The following is a 23542-nucleotide window of genomic DNA, read 5'->3' as shown; positions in this document are numbered from 1 at the left end:
TAGAAATTATTTTTATAAATGGTAAACAAAGTCATAACCTTATTTCAATATATTAACAAATTAAATTTTCCTCTCAAATTAAATTTCCCTTTTTTTATATATTTTATTTTAAAAAAATACGATTTTTTTAAAATATTTTAAAATTATATTTTTTTTAATATTTATCTTTTTAAAAATATTTTTATACGATTTTTTTAAAATATTTTAAAATTATATTTTTTTTAATATTTATCTTTTTAAAAATATTTTTTAAATATTCATTACAAAATAAATAAATAAATAATCTTCAGAAGATAATAATAATAATAATCCTAAATAAATTAGAAATTATTTCTATAAATTATAAAGAAAGTCATAATTTTTCACTCATCAGTAATTAACCCATCAAAATTTCCTCCCAAATTAATTTTCACTCATGTCTTCCATTCCATCTTCTCCTTCTGATATTTATAAGGTATTTTCGTTTATGTTCTTATTTATTTAATTATTCATTGTTAAATTATTTTTGTTACAATTTTTTTTTGGTTATAATGGCAGGATTTGGATTTGGATTCTATCTTCAAAAGTCTTCCATCCATTGAAGACCTAGGGTTCGTCTTCTCGACAACTTCTATTAAATATATTTTTTTTTGTATTCCGTGTATTAAATTTTATTTTATTTTGATTAACGTAACATCAATTTTGGTTATTTTAGAACTAATATAGACAATATTGCAATGGATTACAACCAAAGCGTCGTGCAACTAAACGAGATTGATAACATTTGTACCAGCGTCGTCCATCTGAACGAGATTGATAACATTTGTACCGAAACCAATATCGTGTCAGAAAATACTGGCATAGAGATAAACAATTTTAATGGTGGAGATCAAAACATCAATCTCAATCAAAATGAAATTCCTAGCGTGGTAAAAAATAATTACCTTATCTATATATAAATATAAAATTAAATTATTTTTATAATGTGTATGTATTTTATGTAAGGGCAGGTGCTTCCAGACATTTGTATGAATGACATGAACGATAATTGTCCAGACATTTATATGAATCAGATGAACGATAATTCTAACATCAAAAGAAAGAGGTGAACTTTTTTTTTTTTAACTTAATGAGTTTATGGATAAAGAGTAATTTCTTATATATTTATTATTAAATAAGGGAGGACAATGAGAGCAGATCTAGCCGAAGTTGCAATTGCAAGAAATCAGAGTGTCTAAAATTGTAAGTGACACTTTAAAACCAAGAACACATAATTTTGTTACCAACCCATAATTTTGATACTCTTTTTGATTTGATGTTTAACTCCATGTTCATGCAGATATTGCGAATGTTTTTCAACCGGGTTTTATTGCAAGAATGATTGTGGCTGCACAGATTGCTCCAACTTACCTTTATATGAGGACACTGTCGAGATTGTCAAACAAAATATTCTAAACAAAAATCCATCAGCTTTCAATCTAAAACAAGTGAGTGATTATAATAAGAATGAGGAAAAGAGTGGTGTCGGGTGTGGTTGTATTTTGAAAATAATTAGGGGTTTGAATCCGTTCAGGTAGATGAGAATGAGGAGAATTTATCTTCAGAAGTAAGAGGATGCAAGTGCAAGCAGTCAATGTGCCGAAAAAGATACTGTGAATGCTTTCAGGTTCATTTTCATAACATTGCTTGAAGAATAATACGTTTTTTTTTTTAACACTTTTGTATTAATCTGTTTCTATGATTTGCAGAAAGGACTTTCTTGTACTGAATCATGTTCTTGTCGATTATGTAGTAATCCTCATGGCGCCCAACAGGTTTGAATTTGAAAAAAATGTGTTTAATAAATCTTTAAATTTTATGTTATATTATTTTTGAAGTGTTCGAGTTTGTTTAAAACTTTTTAAAATTCTATATTTATTGGTTTTCAAGAGGAGAATCATCGGGTTGTAAACAACGCTACTAATATTGGGTCAATTGATGCTAGGTCATTTAATCAAGAATTACTTGAAGACAACCCTACTAATATTGGGTCAATTGATGAAGAATTCCAACAATTTTTAATGAATTTTGGTCAATGTTCGAGTAATTGGTCAACCAAAAACAATGGGAATTGAGAATTCTAAAGATCCCGCTCTAGTATCGCATGTAATGGGAGCTACTGCAAATAGGATTGAACTCAAATCTATCAACAGTTGTCGACGTCAACATTTGACATCCCAATAGGAGGTTCGAGCTCAAATTTGATGATAAACTAAGAGGCAACTGGTTCAACTATCAAATGAGGCCTAATCAAATGCTAGATTAAATGCATCCAACCCACCAACAATGAAAGAGGCCTAATCTCACTAATTATAACACGTTCTCTATTCACAATAACAAGTTTACCTGTACTAACAAAAATCAAAAATTGATACTCCTGTATATTAGAGTTTAAAAAGTGAGATCCACAAAAATTGTTAAGATTTTATTTTATTTTTATTTTTTTAATTTTGACGGAAAATTATTACGTATAACTCATATAAATTTAATATTATGATTAAATTAAAAAAAAGATATTGTAATTTAATTTTTTATAAATTATTTATTTATCCATAATTTTAAACCTAATAAACTTTTAAAAATTTGTTTATTACGTATGAAATTAAATTATATTTTTTTATTTTATTTATAATTTTAAAATAATTATTATTTGACTTACCTTTTTAATTAATTTTATTTTTTATAAATTATTTATTTATCTATAATTTTAAAACCTAATAAACCATTGGGTATGAAATTAAATTATATTTTTCTATTTTATTTATAATTTTAAAATAATTATTATTTCAACATCAAATTTAAATTACATTTTTAATTAATTTCATTTTTTACAAATTATTTATTTATCTATAATTTTAAAACCTAATAAACTTGTAAGTATGAAATTAAATTATGTTTTTTTATTTTATTTAATAAACTTTTAAAAATGTGTTTATTAAGGATGAAATTAAATAATATTTTTCTATTTTATTTATAATTTTAAAATAATTATTATTTGATCATCAAATCTAACTTACATTTTTAATTAATTTCATTTTTTATAAATTATTTATTTATTTATCTATAATTTTAAAATCTAATAAACTTTTAAAAATGTGTTTATCGGGTATGAAATTAAATTATATTTTTTTATTTTATTTATAATTTTAAAATAATTATTTCAACTAATTATTTAAAATTTTATATTTTAAAAACACAAATTACTTATATACCCTCTCTAAAAAAAATTTATAAATTATTTATTTATCTATAATTTTAAAACCTAATAAACTTTTAAATGTGTTTATTAAGTATGAAATTAAATTATATTTTTCTATTTTATTTATAATTTTAAAATAATTATTATTTGAACTAATTATTTAAAATTTTATATTTTAAAAATACAAATTACTTATATAAATTAAATTAAAATTTTCTATTTTATTTAATAAACTTTTAAAAATGTGTTTATTAAGTATGAAATTAAATTATAATTTTCTATTATATTTTTCTATTTTATTTATAAATTTAAAATAATTATTATTTGAACATCAAATATAACTTACATTTTTTAATTAATTTTATTTTTTATAAATTATTTATTTATTTATTTATAATTTTAAAACCTAATAAACTTTTAAAAATGTGTTTATTAGGTATGAAATTAAATTATATTTTTTTATTTTATTTATAATTTTAAAATAATTATTATTTCATTAAATCTAAATTACATTTTTAATTAATTTTATTTTTTTATAAATGATTTATTTATCTATAATTTTAAAATCTAATAAACTTTTAAAGTGCGTTTATTAAGTATTAAATTAAATTATATTTTTCTATTTTATTTATAATTTTAAAATAATTATTATTTAAACTAATTATTTAAAATTTTATATTTTAAAAACAAAAATTACTTATATACCCTTTTAAAAAAAATTATAAATTATTTATTTATCTATAATTTTTAAACCTAATAAACTTTTAAATGTGTTTATTAAGTATAAAATTAAATTATATTTTTCTATTTTATTTATAATTTTAAAATAATTATTATTTAAACTCATTATTTAAAATTTTATATTTTAAAAACACAAATTACTTATACCTTAAAAAAAATTATAAAGTATTTATTTATCTATAATTTTAAAACCTAATAAATTTTTTTAAAAAAATATGTTTATTAAGTATGGATTTAAATTATATTTTTCTATTTTAAAATAATTATTATTTGAACATCAAATCTAACTTACATTTTTTAATTAATTTTATTTTTATTAATTTATCTATAATTTTAAAACCTAATAAATTTTTAAAAATGTGTTTATTAAGTATGAAATTAAATTATATTTTTCTATTTTATTTATAATTTTAAAATAATTATTATTTGAACTTTTATAATTTTAAAACCTAATAAACTTTAAATGTGTTTATTAAATATGAAATTAAATTATATTTTTTATTTTAAAATAATTATTATTTGAACATCAAATCTTACTTCCATTTTTAATTAATTTTATTTTTTATTAATTTATCTATAATTTTAAAATCTAATAAACTTAAAAAAAAATGTGTTTATTAAGTATGAAATTAAATTATATTTTTCTATTTTATTTATAATTTTAAATGAACTAATTATTTAAAATTTTATATTTAAAAACACATTTTTTTTTTATAAATTATTTATTTATCTATAATTTTAAAACTTAATAAATTAAAAAAAAAAGAGTGTTTATTAAGTATGAAATTAAATTATATTTTTCCATTTTATTTATAATTTTAAAATAATTATTATTTGAACTTTTATCATTTTAAAACCTAATAAACTTTTAAAAACAAAATGTGTTGATTAAGTATGAAATTAAATATATGTTTTTATAAATTATTTATTTATCTATAATTTTAAAACTTAATAAACTTAAAAAAAATAAACATAAATGTGTTTATTAAGTATGAAATTAAATTATAAATGTGTTTATTAAGTATGAAATTAAATTATATTTTTCTATTTTATTTATAATTTTAAAATAATAATTATTTGAACTTTTATAATTTTAAAACCTATATTAAGTATGAAATTAAATTATATATTTTTTATTTTATTTATAAATTAAAATAATTATTATTTGAACTCATTATTTAAAATTTTATATTTTAAAAACACACCTAAGAAATTACTTATATACCTTTTATTTTAAAATAATTATATTGTTGAATGATATGATAGATGTTAGACGAACACGACCTCCACAATGGTTTGATTGGAGAGAGTATTTTTTATTTATAAACCCATGATCATTTTCTAAGTTAGTCGACGTGGGACTTTCATCATCCAACACATCCCCTTGAACAAAGTGCGCCTCCCCTTAATCGAGGCTCGACTCCTTTGGAGTCTTAGTAATTTTTTACTGCCTTCGAGAAGGCTTGACTCCTTTTCTTTTGGAGTCATTTGTTCGATATTTGTGGATTTACCAATCTATTGGCATGACTAAGTTTTAGGGCATGACTCTAATACCATGTTAGACGAACACGACTCCCCAAAATGGTATAATATTGTCTAAATTTGAGCATTAACTCTTAGACTTTGCTTTGAGCTCCCAAAAGGCGTCACCACAGTGAAGAGAGTATTTTTTGTTTATAAACTCATAATCATTCCCAAAATTAGAGGATGTAAGACTTTTATCATCCTAACCATAACCATGATAATGGAAACTTTCTCACATGTTTGAATTCGTTCGAGTGGGTCAATTATTAATATGGAAAGAGATGATACTACAAATTTTATAAAATTAAGAACTAGTCCAAAACTCATAGCCTACTCAAACCAAAAGCACAAGCGTCCTCTTTGTTATCAGCTACTACAATTGAAAATTGAGTATTGAAGAACTTTCAGCGATAGCCCTCAAGTCCCAGCCTAGAGTTCAGCCAACTGCACACTTCGTTCATCTCTTTCGGGACCGTGTAATGTCCGAGCCTGCAAACACCAGTAATCAATCAACACCCTTTTGACCCTTTTCATTTTGCTTGTTCAATTTTATGCTTTTGAAATGAATACAACCGTACCCTTCTTGGCTTTTGAAAATTAGGGTTCTAAACCCAGCTGTGCTCAACGACTGCGCTGATTTCTCTCCATACTTCATAGGTACTACCTCATCAGCTGCATTTTCGGTTCATAATCGATGAAATTATTGAACATATCAGTTTATTTTCCCCTTTAAACATTTGAGAATCGATGTCTTTTAAACAAATGCTGTGTTCTGATGGTTGAAATCTTCAATTTGATGTATATTTGTATGCGTAAGATTTAGATACCCACCTGTTCCATGAAACTGTAAGATAGGAATCGATGCTGCTCGCCTTGTAGCCTCGTGTGATGCTTCAAATTTATTCCTTAAGCCCCTGTATGCCATTTTCAGTATATTATTTGATTCTATACGAACAATTATCATTCATGGACATTTTTCTCTCCAAACAACATACCTTGACCCAGGAAGCCAGCCACTAAGCCCAACAACCGCCCTTAGGTAGATGGGGTATGGGACTCCATTTCCATACTTTCCAAGAGCACAGCAAGTTGCAGAGTAAAGTGCCATTGCAGCTCCCATACTGAACCCTCCAATCCCAACTTTTACTGTCACAAATGGTTGAATTAAATAAATTTATTCTCCATCAAGTTGGGGAACAATTCATTTAGTATATATAAAGATTCCCAGATTGTTAAAAGTTTTGGCTGTAACTCTAAGCTTACCATCAGATGGCTCTGCAGACAGTAAGTTTACAATATGGGCAGCTGAGGCATCGAGACCTTCCCAATCGTCTGGACCTTCTTCTGAAAACTCTCCCACATCAAACCCTGATAAGAAAGAATCACATGGAACAGTTTTAGAAAATATGGGCTTAGGAATGAAAACTTTGAGAAAAGTAGGATGTTGAACTAACATGCAGTGCAAGGAAAGCCTCCGAGTAGAGATACCGGTCGAGTTGGAGCAGTTGGACAAATCCATTTGATCTGTGTATGTGAAAGAAATTGTGATTAGTATAGGGAGGAAGATACCCATTTGATAGTATAGAATTATGTTTCTTACGTTTGGAAGATGAAGGGTTTCGAGGAGCTGAGAAGAGCTGCAGTTAAACAGAGAAAAAAAAAAGCAAGAAAGCAGAACTTATTAGATTGGTTATTAGCAAAAATATCATAGAATTAAAGTACAGAACCTCTAAAACAACATCCTTGGAAAAGTTTAGAACTCTAGGGAAGAGTATGAACATGTTGACATTCTGAGACCACCTTTCCCTTTGTCATTTGGCTTAGGAAACCCTTCTTAAAGAAGGTAAAAATTACTTTATACAAAGGGGAAAGGAATAAAACTGTCCACTGTTGATGGCAAGCTAGTAAAATAAACATCCAACATAGACAGTCACAAATTTCTCTGCAAGAAACCTTAGTGCTTAGGCTAGCTTCTACGGAGCTCATTAAACAGCTATCAAACATGTTTGATTATTTGAGTATAGTCTTAGATAACGCAGGTTCTTATATGAACAGTCTTAGATAGCTCATTTACATGAAGTTGAGCATTTAGAGGACAAAAAGAGGCATTACCTAGAGCCATTATCACCAAGGCCATGCAACCAAACAATGGTGGCCTGGTGTTTTCCTTTGGGCCTCACAACATGTGTCCTTCCAAATTCTAATGGCCTTCTTGCTGATGATCTACTGCCTGCAGTTTAGCCACCAGAATGTGTAACTTCTATGAATCATGAACTGTTAGATTATAGAAAACAACTAATCCATACGTTAAAGGGAACATCAAGAGGGACAAAGATGGAGGCTTCAAGCAAATGTGCGTGCATGGAAAAAGTAATGAGAAGGAATGTGAAAAGTAAACAAACCAGAGCTGATATTAGAATGTGAGTGGCTCATATTGAAAGTTAAGAGGCACTTGTGAATATATGCAATAACCCCCCAGGAGTGTAATATGCTGTGATGTAGAAAAACAACAATGAAAATGTCTATTTATAGCCAATTTGGTGATGTGAAAGTGGAATAAAATGTGGGAGAATATGAATCACTATGGTAGTGTGGTTTGTACACCAGCTGCACCGTGCACCAAATTGCCAAGAAACTCAGAAAGGGAGAGGCATCTGTGAAAAGGAGAAGTAAAGACAAGGACAAAAGCAGGAAATCTTTTTAAGAAACACAAAGAATCCCAGCAGGAAGAGCACATCCATCCATCCATCCATCCATCCGCAACGCTCCCAGCTAGGAGAGAGAGCTCTGGATATGCAAAATAGAGAGAATCTATGCTTGTGGGCACTGGGGAGCGGCCAGAAATAAAGCAAATCCAATGAAAAACTTCAAGAATATTACTAGAAATTACAAAGAACAACCCAACCCCTCAGTTTGTCGAAGGAAATATCTATTATCAATCATTTTTAATGAATTTCTGATTGATGCCATTAACCAGAAAGTGAGGTTGGCTCGAGTGTCCAATCTATCTAATTTAAGTAAGAACAAATATCTAAAATTGCAGTGCTAAGTAATTTTATCTTATATTCTGTATTTGTATTTTTATACTATAATTGTTCATATGTGGTTACCAACCTGGAATTATGCACAATAAAAAAGCATTTCAACTTTTTTCTCTGCTCTTTCTTCTCTTCTGCTTGCCAGTTCATTGTATTTTGATTGCTCTGAGACCCACTACAAAGACTACTTTTGTTTGTATCCATGCACACACGGCCACCATATTGACAACAAATCTAGCAGAATCAAATCATTATTATTTCATCTTCCAGGGTATTAGAATTGTGATCTTCTTGTTTTTATTGATTGATCTGATTATGTAGCTGAAAAATAGAGCTCAAATGATCCATTCTTATCTGAGGCTCATGGAGGGAGACAAAAGTACTTGTTCTACAGCCTATAGATTTGCTAAATCTTTAGCCAAACTTCACATGACACAAAAACTCGTCAACATCATTCTCCCCAGTATGGTTACCAAATCAAGGTTTTCCATATTACCCAATTCTTCTAATCACTCAATCTACTTCTTTACTTACCCAAGAACATCATTTTACTTGGAAATATGCTCCTCTACTACTTCTACCTAACTTCAAAGTTTAGTGAGAATAGAAGTGTAACAGCTCAAACCCACCGCTAGCAGATATTGTCCTCTTTAGACTTTCTCTCATGGTTTTTAAAATGCGTATGTTAGGGAGAGGTTTCCACACCCTTTAAATGTTTCGTTCTCCTCTCCAACCGACGTGGGATCTCACAAGAAGCTTTTCATTTATCCTTTATGAACCGTTTAAACTCTACACTTCCACTGCTATGTTGAAACTTTTGAGAATCATTTTGGATGTGTTTCTGATGGAGGAGGGTCTGATAGCAGCAATAAGGAATAGAAAAATTTGGGTGTGAGGAATAGATTCTACAGCTGAAGAAAATGAGTTTGAGGACACGCTCACCACTTAGTGGCTACACAGAGGTTAGGTAGAAGGTCTCAGTCAATTTTACACCACTAACTTTTAGTCAGACCCAAAATGATGAAAACTTCAACTCTACAGTGTAGGCATCTTGGGATCAGATATCTCTCTTAATATTATCTTCATTCCTATCCCTTCCAACACCCCCTCCCCCCCTTTTGTGGCTTTACTGATTCAAGAGTAGTGGTGGGGTTGGAGCCTTCCTTCTTTCTTTCTTTTCTTATCTTCTTCCCTGAGATTCATTCTTATGTTAGCCATTGCAGTCGGGCTGTCGAGAATTTCCATTACCATTTTTCAGAACTAGTTCAGTTGCAAATGAATGCAAGCTTGGTATGAAAGAGGAAAAGCCTGACATTTGGCTATGAAAAATGCTCTGATTTTGAGAGCTTTAGCTTGAACTACCTGTTTCAAAATAAGAGGCAACTTGTGAGTGCATGGCAAAGAAGAATCTACACTTTTGTGTGTTGGTCAATGTTTGGGCTCTTTTCCTTCCTTTATGGAAAGTTCAACCTTTTTGTTTGTCAACTCCTCCTCCTCCTCCTCTTCCTCCTCATCCTCCACCACCCACCCTTTAAATTGGAGAAATAATCCAACCTGATTATATAATTGGTCTGTGCTTAATTGTGGGCTCATTGTTTTTTAGACAAGAAACAACATATGCTGTTGGCACTATTCTTTGTTGGACATTAAAATAGTTCTTGTTCTTGTTCTCGTTCTGTTTGTCTGATTGGGTATTATGAGCATTTGAGCTTATTAAGAAAAGTTGTATGCATTTTAGAACCAAAAAGATGGAATCTTAACAGGTTTTTATAACATCAACTCTAATAATCTTCTTTTTATATTCACTTCATCATCTTGCTAGGCTAGGTAGATTGAAAGCATAATATAGGCAAGAAGCAGGTGCAAATTCATGGACTAGACATTTGTGAACCACAGCTGAGTACTTTGTTAATGTTTTCTGCTTTTCAATAATCAATTACAAGTTTGTTCATGAACTTTCTGCCTAATGGATTCTGCTAAAGTATTCTTGACTTTAAATTTGCCGACAGATTTGTGAATTTTAAAAAAGGTTGAAAAAGTCAAAGACTTGTTAGATACAAAGTTGAAAGTTTGAGGACTTATTGACTCAAAACAATATTGAAAGTTTAGAGAGTTAGTAGACACTTTTTAAAGTTCAGGGACTATTAAACAACATTGAAATTTTAGGGATCTTGTGTATAGACCTTATGTGTACAAACATGAAAGTTCAGAAACTAAACTTATAATTTTACTATTTATTATGTATAATACATTTAGATCGATTGAGTATTGTTGGGAGAGGAAGATTCCCACATCGGCTAACTAAAGAGTTGATCATGAGTTTATAAGGAATACATCTTCATTGGTACGAGATCTTTTGAGTAAACCAAGATCAAAACCATGAAAGCTTATGCAAAATGAACAATATTATACCATTGGGAAGGGTCGTGGTTTTACGATAACCTTAAATTTTTGAATTTTTGAAGGTGTGAAATTGGACCCAGAATTTGAATTTCTTTTTTTTCGGGAAGTAAAGAAAAAGAAATAAAAAAAAAGTTAATGAGAAGTTAATTAAGCAATGGTTTTGAGAATAGAAAGAAAAAAAGAATAGAAAATTAATGTTTGTAATGATTCTGTTTAAAAATTAACGATATGAATACGACAGTTTCCAAAAAGGAACTTTAAGGTATTGATTACCTAAATAATGAACTTCTTTTGGTTGGGCTTTGGTGTTTAAATTAACCTAACCTAATTGCAACATAATTTAAATTAAAATTAAAGGGAAATATTAAATAATTGGAGGGAAAAGGAAAGGAATAAGGAGTTCCCACTTAGAAATTAGTACAATATTATTATATTTTTCAAAATTTTGGTTTGGGTTTAAATAAATATTTTGATGGGGAAAATGATTCTATTTTGTTTCTTTGTTAGATAGCTATCTCTTCTATGTTCCTCCACCATTATCCCAAAATTAATACTAAACTCTATTTTTAAATTATTTCTTTTTAAAAATCTTTTTAAACCAATTTTTGTTCCAATAAGTCTATTTTTTTTTATTCAGTTGAATTTTCAACAAACAAAAATAGAAATATTCATATAGGTCGGTTAAAATATGCATATAATATTTGAATTTTTGCGAACTCAAAATAAAATAAAATATAATGATAATAATAATAATAATTGAGAACTCCCCATTACTACCACGTCATGGATTTTAGGAATCTTCCTATTTAGACGCTTAAAGAATTACTTTTCTAATAATGTAATAATGTACGTTTTGTTTAGGTAATATGTTACTGTGTGGTCCATCAACTTCCCATTCCAAAAAAAAAAAACTATTCGGACTTTAAAAATGTTGTTATTAGAATTATGTATAATTGATTAACATTCACATTCGTTCATTATTTATCGTTCTAAAAGATAAATGAGATACATAAATCACTTATTAAAAACAAAACAATGTTTTTAATAAGGTAGGTGATTCGTCGATTGTAAAATTATTGTTTGGGACAACAGCAACATAGGTATTGGAATTGATATCAACATATGAACCCTAAACCAAAATATAGGCCAATGCACTCTTTGTGCAACCGAACCACAAAAATAAATAGAACCCAAAATCATTTTTATATGCACGAATTCATGCTCAACATACATGAAATATGCATGAGGTCCTACAAAAAAATCATGGGTCTAAAGGATGATACATTCCATATTATCATGTGATACATTCTCAATGAGATTAACATATATTATCATGATATTTCAGACATACTAAATAAAATATTTCAATTCATAGTGCCTCTAGAGTCATACACGTAGTCATACAATTCATGATGACTCTAGAGTCATACACATGGTCATAAAATTTACATACATGGGGGAGATACATCAAATAAGCCATACATAGTCATATCATTACTAATGGTTCTTATTTCCTGTATAATCAATCATGAAGCAGTGGCAAACCCATACATGTATTTGATAACCAACTACTATAAGCTTGGATTACAAATGGTTCTTATATGAAAAAATAACAGTAGATTTCTTGTATTAGCCATCAATCTTTAGAAGGAAATTCCTATAAGCTACTATAAAATCCTTCCTACTTAGCCTTCATTTTCCAATACCATCACAAGGGGATAGATACATACCCACATGATTTTTGTATCACTTTAAGTCAACTTTAGTATTTGTCATTGCCAATGCCTTAGTCGGGATGGATCTGCAAAAGGAAAGCATACATGATTGTGAAGTATCATCCAATTGAGTGTCTACTTCTTCATCGATTGCTAACAATTTTGATCTTTGAAAGAGATGGGAAGTGTCTGTATTTTTATACCTGACCCTGTCTATCCTCGTTGAAGCTTTTAGTTCTAACCTTCAACTCCCCTCTGTGGGTTGTCAACTCATCTAGTATTTCAGCATCACATATTTCAACTTCATCTTCATTATTAACCATTTGAGAGGTATTCATTTCCTATCAAAGAAAAAATAAAATAAGCCAGCGTTTTATGCAGAAAGATAGAAGTTTTAGAGACTATAAACTATGATATAGAGGATGGATCTTATGTACCTTGATAGAAAGGCTAAGCGAGACAGTTGGAGTACCGGTTAGTTCTTCATACTCAGCTGCATCGAGCTCCTGCAAATAACGGGGTTGGAGTAGCTTGGGAAGGATGCGATGTCTTATGCCAATGAGGAGGAAGAAAGGCAAAGGAAACAACACTCCAGCTATGGGGATCCAAGTCACTCCATAACAAATGAGGAAATACACAAATTGAAATAGAGTGAATGCGGCTATGTATTTGAATGGCACAGACTCCACAAAGGAAGCATGAAAGCCTTCTAGGACCCTGGAAAAAGAGAAAATATCGACAACCACAACAGAAGTTAGCTGTTTAAGAAAATCAAATAGCTCATGATAAGAAAAATCAATACCACTAACTAAAGAAAGGTCAGACTATGCAACAATAGGTGATTCATAATTAAGAAACCATAATGGAAGTTGAAAGAGTAATGGATTAGCAAGTCATAAGTCAAAACTGTATATGTCTAAGTGGGTACGAAAAGCTTACTTGTAACGTCGACTAGGCATTACAAAGAGAAGTAAAATCCTTTCCCAAAATTGGTTTCCAGGTAGACTGTCGATGGCCATGTACGCGAAATATCCCCAGAGAACTGATGTTGGTATCTTCTTTATTGCTGGTAAAGCAAATACTGATGCTGCCACCAGAAGTGATTGCAGCAGATTGCTCAATCTTTGCTCGTTCACTCGAACAGGAAGATAAGCATCAATATGCTTCTCTGGGTCAAATGTATCCCTTGTGTTTTCATGATTAGTATCAGCTTTCATGATTGCCTCCTTCAAATCTTTCAGCTCTTTGACTACTGATGTCGTCTGCCCAACACCATAAAGGATCAGAATGTTATTCGCTAACATTTTCCAGCAACTCAAGTTCAGATTTGAGAAGTGATAAAGGATAAATCAATTGCTGTCGCTGTCAGTAATAAGAAGTTAAAGAACAATTTCATGTTTGACAACCAAAAGGCATACAATTGGGCTGCTCTCCATTTCTAAGAACACAGCTTGCATTTGACCGTAGATTTCGGAATCACTAGCTTTCCTTTTTAGGCCTTCCTTTGCACTTTCTACCATCTTCCTTCGCATCAACTACAATCCATGATAAGTAAAACTAAGCATCTAATATGAGGAAACATAAGTAAAGTACTTGCCACATTTCACTCCTTGGTAATTGAAGACTTACACGCCTTCTGAGAGTTGCAAGACACTTGGTGTGCATGGGAGACTGTGGCAAAACCCCATTTGAAGGAGGAAGCCCGATTAACCCGCAAAGCAACGTCTGAAATTATTTTCCATTACATAGAGTTAGTTTATCTTGGAACTTAATGAAAGTCACTTACCAGCAGTTTCATGTAGAAATTACCATAAATCCCAGCAACAGGATGTCGTGGTGGTATGCAGAAGGGTTCTTGAGATTAAACTCCTTTTGCTGTGCCAGCTGTGATGCAACACTATGATCAAAAAAATAAAGTCCTGCAATCATTACAGCAGGAATAAAGGCCGCAAAAATGTATGCAGGAGGTATCTTCCCCATGTCCTGTAAGAAAACAAAACTATTAGCTTTCAGTAAGGAAGAAATATGAGTTCATATAAAAATACCTTTTACAAGTCTCTTCAAGGTAAACCATACTACAAGACCTCAGACTAAAATGCTAAGGGCAGAGGAGTTACCATGACAACTGTCCAATGGTGCAGAGAAGTAGATTGCCATGCCAAAGGACTTTGAAGTCTTCTAGGAACTCCAGTGGGGACTTTGCTTGGTACAGCAAATGATAGTGCAGTCCATACTAGAACCATCAGAGGAACTCCGTAGTCTGCAATGAAACTCCTTAGCCAGCCTATGGGACACAGTGAGAGTTTATCAGTATGCTTAGAATGTTCATCGGAGTAATTGCTCAAGAGAATCAATCTGCATTGCATTGACAAACCTGTCCCATACAACCATGATCTTGCCTTTCTGCTCTTCAAGGCAGTATAGAGAAGGCCAAAAGTAAATATGATTCCCAGTAATCCATTCGTGTAAAGCCAATGAAATTGATATTTTTCTAAACGTTTATCCTCAGCATGGGGAACTTCAAATTCACTCAACACTCCCTGAATGATTCAAAACTGAGCCATCAGTGGAAAATTACTATTATTATTAAATATAAAACTATATTGTAAATTCAAAGTTTCCACTCATAAAGTATTATCTTGTTGGATCACTGTAGAATGTAAGTATTAAAAATTTGAAATTTACACCATAAAAAAGAATTAATAATAACGAATAAATATTGACAATTTATATTTTATCATCCAACGAGTTTTAAACTACCTACCTCAATCTAACTACAACTTGAGTAATAAAAAAGGTAAATTCCCTTCCTACTTAAACACACCTTAATAGCTTCTTGAATGAACAGAACGGAGATTAACATGCCAAAAAGCTCCCCTGCAATCCTTGTAAATCTGTTGATTAGTCTGGAAGCATTGAATATAGCAAGAAGAAACAGCAACAGGGCTGTCCAGACACAAACCCTGTAGAACAAAAGTCAATATTCTGACATACCGAAGCCCATCTGTAGTTAAAAAATTGGCAGCTTACCATCCGGCCCAAGCCAAGAAGAGGTCTCCCCCTATATCTTTCCTATCCTTGCTAAAATTGTACAAATAGGTATACATAATAATTGTAGGTTCTGCAACACCTACAATTAGGAGAGGCTGCCCACCAAGAATTGAATGAAGGATGCCACAAATGGCTGTGGAAGCCAATGTTTCTACTGCGCTCAAGCTTCCATCTATGGAACAATAATCAATATATCAAAGTAAGTAGTCCACATTCCACATGCATGATAGTAAATTACAAAAATTTAGAAAGAGGTCAAATATTCTGTGATTCTCATGAAATTAGTCAATGGCTCCAGGGGGATCTGAATTTTATTTCATTTCATTTGTTATAGAAAATTGGGAACACTTATTGTTTTTTTTTTTTTTTAAGTTTTTCAAATGATTAGATTATGATATAATGGATGCGTGGTTAACAATGCTAAAGTTTCAAAATATGAACTACCTGTGGTTTAAGATGTTTTCATAGCAAACTGCCTTTTCCAAAAATTACTTCTTTCTTTTTCCTTCACGCAATATATGTAAGCTAACGGATAAAATAAATCATAATAAAGCAATTTTAAGAAATCTTTTTCCAAATATACTTTTAGATTCTGAAAGAACTGTAAAAGAACGATTTTTTTTTTTTTTTTAAATAATTCTTTTAATTATGAACAGACAAGAATCTTTAATTTTCATCAATATTATCTAGTTTGGATGATGCAGCTTCAATATTAGAATTCTCTGTGATTGGTGTTTCTATCAAGGATACAATGATCAGAAAGTAAAAGGTTCTAGTTTAGCCATCCTTTTTCTCTATTTCTAGTTCTGATTTTACGTAAAAGATATGGTTCAGCAAGGTTTACATAGTGTAGAACAATTAATCAAAATTTAACCAACCTGTATCTCGGCTCAGTTGCGCACCGAAAGCAATGACAGGAAGTGCAGAAGCGAAAAAAACGTAGGCAGTTGGGGCCAAAATTCTGTCAAACCATCAAAAGAAAACTGGAAATTAATTAAAAAGCAGCATCAAACGCGAGTTAAACAGAGCTGAATCAAATACTAATAATAATAAAAGTCTTCACAAATTACCCGATTCCTGAAAGTCGACCATCAACCCAATCTTGCTTATAACAGGCTTTTCTTCCTCTGATATCATCCACAATACCCCTAAATGGAGTCCTGAGATTCTCCATTTCTGTATTGAAGAGTTAAAAGTGCATTTAGGAAAACAAACACTGAATAGGAGCATAAAAATACGACTACAAGAAGCTCGGATTGCAGTCAGTACTGAACTCCATCCGTTAATGGAGAGAAATACGAAATAAAGTATCCGCGATAGTGAGATTCTTCCGTTTCTCGAGAAAATCACACCATAGCAGAAAGACGTGAACATACACACAAATCTCGAATGGTCAAATTCCAATTGCCTATTCAGTTTTCCATAAAAGCCAAACACAGTAATCCAAAGCCACTCTTCGGCCAGAACAGGGGAAAAACAAATCCGATTCATAAAGAACAGAATCACAAACTATGCTTAGATCTACATTACAACACAAAGCTGCTCATATGGAAGAAAAAAAAAAAAACAAACACGAAAAGTATAACAACATAATAGCCACATGCAAGTGAGCAATGATAAAGGAAAAGAGAGGGCGGTTCGTCGGAAAATAATGCCGGAAAACTTGCCGGAGATTGTGGAGGTTTACAGCTAAGGAATTGCAGTGGTTCTGATTCAATTGGCGTCTTGTAGTTGTGATTAGTGAAGGACTAGGGAGTCAAGTTTCCGAGCGACGTCTTTAAAAAGACCCGCGAGAGCTTGTGTGGGGTCAGAATCATGAGTTTTGGTTCTCTGCGGCGTAACAAATTCTTGTAACCGTACACTCTCAAGCTGGCCAATTAAACGCTGCCTTGCTTGTTCTTCAAAAATTGTGACCTATAATAATTCATTTGTTGTACATTAAAATTAGAGGGAAAAAAAAAATCAATTTTTGTATTATTTTTAACTCTAAATGTAGGAATCTTGGCTTTAAACTTTAAAAATATTACAAACTTAATGCTCTAATAAAAAAAAAAATTGAATTATAAAATATATGCAATTTAGGTAAAGAATTTTGAATTCATAGAAAAAAAATAATTACGAAGATAAAATTCTGATACGCTAAAATTAAATTTGGAAGAACGAGAGAAAAGAAGGTCGTGTTCTTTCATCTATTAAAAAACGGGGCTACAACAAGACTATATTCATAAACCAACCGCGGATCATTTTGATATACTTTGTTTTTGTTTGCAATGTATCTTAAAATCATTTTTAAAAAAATGATAAGTATTAAAAATATTTCGTAAGGCTTAGATGTGCATACATGCATATAGCAATAAGAAACAAATTTAAGGGACCAATTTTTTCTTTAAAATGGGGTCACTTGCTCGTGACCTTCCCTAGATCAAGATCATCTAGCTCGACTTTGACTAACACATAGAGACAGTGACCATTTGCCCGTATGTTGGTGACCAGTTCTCGTCCATGGACAATTCTTAATGGCTGAAAAAAATACTATGATTCCTCTTACAAAACTACATAATAAAGGTGAGGTTAATCCATAAGATGAACTAGATCACTCTTTTCGATGTTCTTGGTACCTAATTACCCGTGCACATAACGTGTAATCCCCACAAAATAATAATAGAACTAAGGTTCGATGGATCCATTATCTATGAAAACTCACCAAAAATGACTCAAAGATCATCACAAATTTCCTCACTAAAGTTGCTAGACAACTTGCTCCAATTCTCAAAATCTAGAATCTATCACCACAATAATAATATAGGTTAGATTAATTTCGGGTCAATCATAGGTACGTTCAACGAGCTCTATCGTTGCGAGCACCAATGAAATCATCATACAATCGATAATCTGACGCAATATTCAATAACATTGAGCTACACCCAAAGAGGATTGAACGACACAACATCGATTCAACTATCGTGAGGGTTTGTGAAAAGGAGTCTAACTAGTTGTCTAGCCAAGCTACTAGGTTCTCAAGCTAAACCAGGTTAGAAGTTTCCATCTAAATTCCAGTTGAATGTGACTTTCATATTATAGCCATCAAACTATCTCCACACAATACTCGAAGTTCTCAACCCAGCTAACCTTAACAAAGATCATTTCATACATGTAAGACATAACCTTAATGTTGGTCTAAATTTAGATTCTAACAAAATTAGCAAGATTCTTAGAATAAACTTCTCGAGCATAGCATAAATGAATATTGTACATTATGAAAAGATAAGAAAAGATTAACGGTTGGGTACAAGACAAACTATGGTCTAAACTGATAAAAGAAAATGGTATTTATAAACGTCAAAACAAAGAAATCAAAAAACAATGTGAAATTCGATTTAGAAGTGTAGATAACTAAAATTATAATATCCTCAATTTGAGTTGACTAAAAAAAAATAATTTTAAATTTTTAATGTCTTTACATGCAAAATAAAAATAAAAAATTAATAATTTAACATTTTTTAAGTTTTGCACGCAACATAAAATATTAATCATTTAATATTTTTAATGTCTTTACATGCAAAATAAAATATTAATAATTTTAAATTTTTAATGTCTTTACATGCAAAATAAAATATTAATAATTTTAAATTTTTGATGTCTTTACATGCAACATAAAAAATTAATAATTTAACATTTTTTAAGTTTTGCACGCAACATAAAATATTAATCATTTAATATTTTTAATGTCTTTACATGCAAAATAAAATATTAATAATTTTAAATTTTTGATGTCTTTACATGCAAAATAAAATATTAATAATTTTAAATTTTTGATGTCTTTACATGCAACATAAAAAATTAATAATTTAACATTTTTTAAGTTTTGCACGCAACATAATAATTTAATATTTTTTACAATTTAACATTTTAAAAGTCTTCAGCAACATAAAATATTGATATTTTAATATTTTTAAGGTCTTTACAGAAAAATAAAAAATAAAAAATTAATAATTTAACATTTTTGAAAGTCTTTAGCAACATCAAATATTGATAATTTAATATTTTTAAAACTTTACATGCAAAATAAAGAATTAATGAATTTAATTTAATATTTTTAAAATTGAGAGTTATTGTAAAATTAAAAAATTTGGAGATTTATATGACCTAAATTTATAAATTAATATGAAATAAATATCCTTAAATTAAAAGAGTCATAAAAACAGGTTGATTGTTTATGTTTACATTTTCAAGTTTGTTTTATTTTTGTCTTAAAATTTTCAAAATGTTTATTTTAGTTTATAAACTTTTTAAATCATATAATTTCTAGTTATTTCTATTTTTCTACTTTAAACTCTTTTTGTGCAGCTTGAAATCATAATCATATTAATAGTCAACTCTAGTGGTTCATTTGTTAAAATTTAAATGAAAATATGGATAAAAATAGTTTCTAAATTAAAATGGAATATTGAAAGCTCAAAAATTAAAACAAATAGTTTGAAATGTCACTTAGACACGCTGAACTTGAAAAAATATATAAGATTTCCTCATAGTATAGTATAAGATCATCTTTTCTTGCCGTCATGGGGTCGACCCGTAAACAAGGTAAACCCAATAAGAAAACGAGAGGGATGACAAAATAAGCACGACCCTAAACACCATACTATTTACGTCATTATCATGTTAAAATACCCGAAAACTCAAATTCTAAAACTAATACCTAATGATAATACCAAAAAGAAAACATTTCTTTCCCACCCTATTTTATTAGGAATCATAGCATTTGAACTCCATATATGTACCCTANAAACATGAGGTTTGCATCAAAATAGTCAAAAAAAAAAAAAAAAAAAAAAAAAAAAAAAAAAAAAAAGCAAAGCCTAATTTTCTCAAAAGTTGATGTTCTTATTTGTTGGGTTTTTTTAGGTAACATTGGTTCATTAAATTATGTAAAAATCTCTCTCTTCCCATCCCTCTTATACAATCATAGTTTTTTATGCTAAATTCATCCCCTTACTAGTGTTCATACTTTTAGTCATTTAGAATAATATAAAACTATGTAATTATGTTGGTTCGTTCAAATATTCTTTCCACATGCTTGCACACCTAAGTCGGTGTTCCATTTATTCAAAGATAGTGATTTGGGAAAGGTTATTCCATGTGTGATATATATGTAGGTAGAGAGAGAGTTTACGTGTTAAACTCCTCCTAATATTCAAGACCAGGAAATGTATTCATCTGACCAAATACAAATTAGCTTAGCTCACTTGTCTTTGGAAAGTGAGTGCCGCAATCGCAAGAAAAGTTGTCGTTTGCATTTGTTTTTATGTTTTATTTTTTTTCCGATAATTAATTTCCTTATTTTACGGAAAAAATGAGCTTGGTTAAAAATAAATCCAATTTTATTAAATATAATTCCTTAATCAAAGATTAAAATCGTGAACTTTTTGTAAAGAAATTTCTGCTTTACCATATCTGGATTTTTTTTTTTTCCCTTTTGAGTTCACATTTTGAAACAGTGATCCAATTTCTAGAAAGTCGGGAGAATTTTTTGCGTCGTTTCTAAGCTGACATTCAATGAATCTTGGTATAGAAATTTCAAACTAAATGATTTTTCTTATTAAAATTTGCAATTATTAGTCATCAAAAAGGATTTGATTGTGTAAAATATCCAACATTCAATTTGACTAAGGACTTCTCCTGTTCATTATGGTGCAAATAATAATGCATTACTGATAGTTTCTTCAGCTTCACCAAAAACTGAACCAGATAAGAGTATAAGCCAAATTGAACATATTCCAATTACCTCTCAAAATTTTCAAAATCTATTTCCTTAGTCCGAACTACGCAACAGCATCACAAAGTTTTCTAAGAGAATCATGAGAGGACTTTGATGTACCATTATAACATCAAGAAGATCAATGGGCAAGTATGAAAAGTTTAAGATTTGCAATAGAAGTGGCAAGGCATGGTACCTAAAGCCACTCCCATACAGCCATTTCACGGTTCCTGAATCAATTTATTTTTTGGAAGTTCTAGAAATTACTTTCCAGGATTAATGGGTTTGGTTGGAAGGTAATGGAAAAGAATTGAAATGCCTCCAATTATTTGGATATGCATAGAAGAAAAGCTAAAAAAGAAAAGCAACCCGAACTTCTAGCAGATGACTTGCCAATGTACTCGGAAACAACTAAAATTCCCTTTGTTGCTGAAGAAGAACAAAAAAAACAAGGACCATTAGAAAACAAACAAAACACAGCTTTAAATAAGAACTGCAGCATATTGTGGGATTTGTCTCTTCTAAAAGCCAAAGGTTTATTTTCGAGAAGGGCATGCTTGCAATCAATGGTGGTGGTCATCATCTCCAAAACCATCCGGCGATCCTCCAGGTCCCACTACTTCCAGCTGCGAACACAAGTTACGATTAGGAAAATTCTGCTGAGTAATTTTAGATACCAATAGCCCATTCCATCAAAGGAGAAAGTGGGATAACATGGAAGAGAGACAGATAGAGAAATTCTAATCCCTATTGTTGCAAGGCCAAATTAGAGTAGGTTTACTAGTGGAACACTTGTACATATATATATGTGTGCGCGCATGCGCATATGAAAATATTGTCAATAATTTATTTCTCAAAAAACAATCTTTCGATCTAAGCATTTTTGGTTAAGTGGGCAACAAATATCAAAAAAGAAATTGATTACAATGCAAGATTAGTTTAAAAACACTTTTCACAGTTATGGTATTGACATTTTAGTATTTTCACTATTGTGTCCTTTCCTTCCAATGGAGCTATACTTCGGCATATGCTAGTTGAAGAATGCCAACCTTTTACTATCGTGAAAATTAGGTAAGGTTGCAGAGTTTGCCCCCACCCACCCACAACGGGGAAAAAAATCCAGCTTTCTACCATGTCAACAAAACATAATAATTTAAAATAAATTCTCACCACAAAGTACTGTGAGCACACAGGGCATTCATGTGGCACGTCTTTCCTCAGCCGAAACCAGACAACATCATGCTCATCCTCTACAATTGAAAAGTAGGCATCAGAAGATTGAAATTCTTATGTGTAATAGAAGAACACAGAATTTGCCTATGTAACATTTTGTTAGACTCGCACAAAAATTATGAAAAAGCATGGAAAAGGAGAGATTGCAAGTACCCACCGCCTTCACCTCCAGGGCATCCAACTAATCTTTCATCATAATATGACTTGATAACTGCAGGTGCTTCCTAAAGAAATAAAAAAGTATTAAGATTTCTCCCAGAAATAAGTCAAGCAAGAAAATCTTTCTTTCATTCGCATACCCTAACACAGTATTTCTACGTGTGAAGCACATACTCCATAAAACGCAAAGAAAGTTAGACATTTTTCATACAGAAGAAAAGAAAGGCCTTAGATAATTACACAACTGATCAGGAAATCAATAACTACATAAAAGTGTTTTTTTCATAAGAACATATAAGTGAATAGTCAAAGTCATAGACTTGTACGAACTAAACAGAAATTTAATAACAAGGAACCTCAGCAAAACCCCACTTAGATGGCAGCAATGCACCATAGATCTGCTTAGCATACTGTATCACAGATGCACTTAAACAACACTATTTTCAAATGAGAAACAAGACAATAAAATATTGGGAAGGGAGAAGATTCCTCATCCTAAAATTTCTTTTTCCAAAGTTGATATTCTATCAGCAGGATATGAAAATCAAGGCATTTATATTCATGGTAATTTTTCAAAGAAACTCTGCTGGAGTTCTCAGTCCCTTCAACCTTCAGTGATTTTAACAAGATATCATCAGTGATGGTAATTTTTTTTTTTTTTTTTTTTTTTTTTTTTTTTTTTTTTTTTTTTTTTTTTTTTTTT

General features: G+C 30.3%; 3 protein-coding genes and 1 long non-coding RNA gene across 4 annotated transcripts in view; 1 reads left to right on the top strand and 3 right to left on the bottom strand.

Moving 5' to 3' along the window:
* Positions 1 to 5749: 5749 nt before the first annotated feature.
* On the bottom strand, positions 5750 to 8318 carry LOC111479571 (acyl-protein thioesterase 2-like). Its single transcript, XM_023124287.1, has 9 exons — positions 7885 to 8318; positions 7595 to 7712; positions 7083 to 7119; positions 6937 to 7006; positions 6746 to 6850; positions 6478 to 6628; positions 6314 to 6396; positions 6061 to 6154; positions 5750 to 5971 (listed from the first exon to the last, which is right to left on the bottom strand). The coding sequence occupies exons 1-9, from the start codon at positions 7913 to 7915 to the stop codon at positions 5887 to 5889; spliced, it is 774 nt and encodes a 257-aa protein (XP_022980055.1). The 5' UTR covers positions 7916 to 8318; the 3' UTR covers positions 5750 to 5886.
* On the top strand, positions 5813 to 6308 carry LOC111479572. Its single transcript, XR_002717663.1, has 2 exons — positions 5813 to 5983; positions 6084 to 6308. It is a non-coding gene; the product is annotated as an uncharacterized LOC111479572 (long non-coding RNA).
* A 4088-nt stretch (positions 8319 to 12406) lies between the features above and the next one.
* On the bottom strand, positions 12407 to 17458 carry LOC111479600 (boron transporter 4-like). The gene is made up of 14 exons (XM_023124345.1): positions 17357 to 17458; positions 16760 to 16865; positions 16568 to 16650; positions 15669 to 15861; positions 15463 to 15601; positions 15013 to 15178; positions 14756 to 14922; positions 14448 to 14621; positions 14268 to 14363; positions 14057 to 14173; positions 13578 to 13900; positions 13076 to 13355; positions 12842 to 12979; positions 12407 to 12724 (listed from the first exon to the last, which is right to left on the bottom strand). The coding sequence occupies exons 2-14, from the start codon at positions 16861 to 16863 to the stop codon at positions 12710 to 12712; spliced, it is 1995 nt and encodes a 664-aa protein (XP_022980113.1). The 5' UTR covers positions 16864 to 16865; positions 17357 to 17458; the 3' UTR covers positions 12407 to 12709.
* A 4138-nt stretch (positions 17459 to 21596) lies between these two features.
* The window catches only part of LOC111479582 (cytochrome c oxidase subunit 5b-1, mitochondrial-like), a 6752-nt gene continuing 4806 nt past the window's right edge, over positions 21597 to 23542 (bottom strand). Inside the window, exons 4-6 of the mRNA XM_023124297.1 lie at positions 22838 to 22904; positions 22618 to 22697; positions 21597 to 22073 (exon numbers count right to left, since the gene is read on the bottom strand). Of these exons, the coding sequence (XP_022980065.1) occupies positions 22011 to 22073; positions 22618 to 22697; positions 22838 to 22904 (210 nt within the window). The 3' untranslated portion in view covers positions 21597 to 22010. The remainder of the gene's footprint in view (positions 22074 to 22617; positions 22698 to 22837; positions 22905 to 23542) is intronic.

The sequence above is a fragment of the Cucurbita maxima genome, unplaced genomic scaffold (assembly GCF_002738345.1).
Source record: "Cucurbita maxima cultivar Rimu unplaced genomic scaffold, Cmax_1.0 Cma_Scf00005, whole genome shotgun sequence".
NCBI classification, from domain to species: domain Eukaryota; kingdom Viridiplantae; phylum Streptophyta; class Magnoliopsida; order Cucurbitales; family Cucurbitaceae; genus Cucurbita; species Cucurbita maxima.
This window is presented reverse-complemented; position numbering and strand designations above follow the sequence as displayed.

What these genes read in the sequence shown, in the direction of transcription:
- LOC111479571 (XM_023124287.1), bottom strand. Translation starts at nt 7,915, where the DNA reads ATGAGCCACTCACATTCTAATATCAGCTCTG. An exon ending in ACATTCTAATATCAGCTCTG is followed by an intron (nt 7,713 to 7,884) that starts GTTTGTTTACTT and finishes GCTAAACTGCAG; the next exon opens with GCAGTAGATCATCAGCAAGA. An exon ending in ATTTTCAAAAGCCAAGAAGG is followed by an intron (nt 5,972 to 6,060) that starts GTACGGTTGTAT and finishes TGGTGTTTGCAG; the next exon opens with GCTCGGACATTACACGGTCC.
- LOC111479600 (XM_023124345.1), bottom strand. Translation starts at nt 16,863, where the DNA reads ATGGAGAATCTCAGGACTCCATTTAGGGGTATTGTGGATGATATCAGA. An exon ending in ATGCCTAGTCGACGTTACAA is followed by an intron (nt 13,356 to 13,577) that starts GTAAGCTTTTCG and finishes CTCTTTTTCCAG; the next exon opens with GGTCCTAGAAGGCTTTCATG. An exon ending in CGCTTAGCCTTTCTATCAAG is followed by an intron (nt 12,980 to 13,075) that starts GTACATAAGATC and finishes TTTCTTTGATAG; the next exon opens with GAAATGAATACCTCTCAAAT.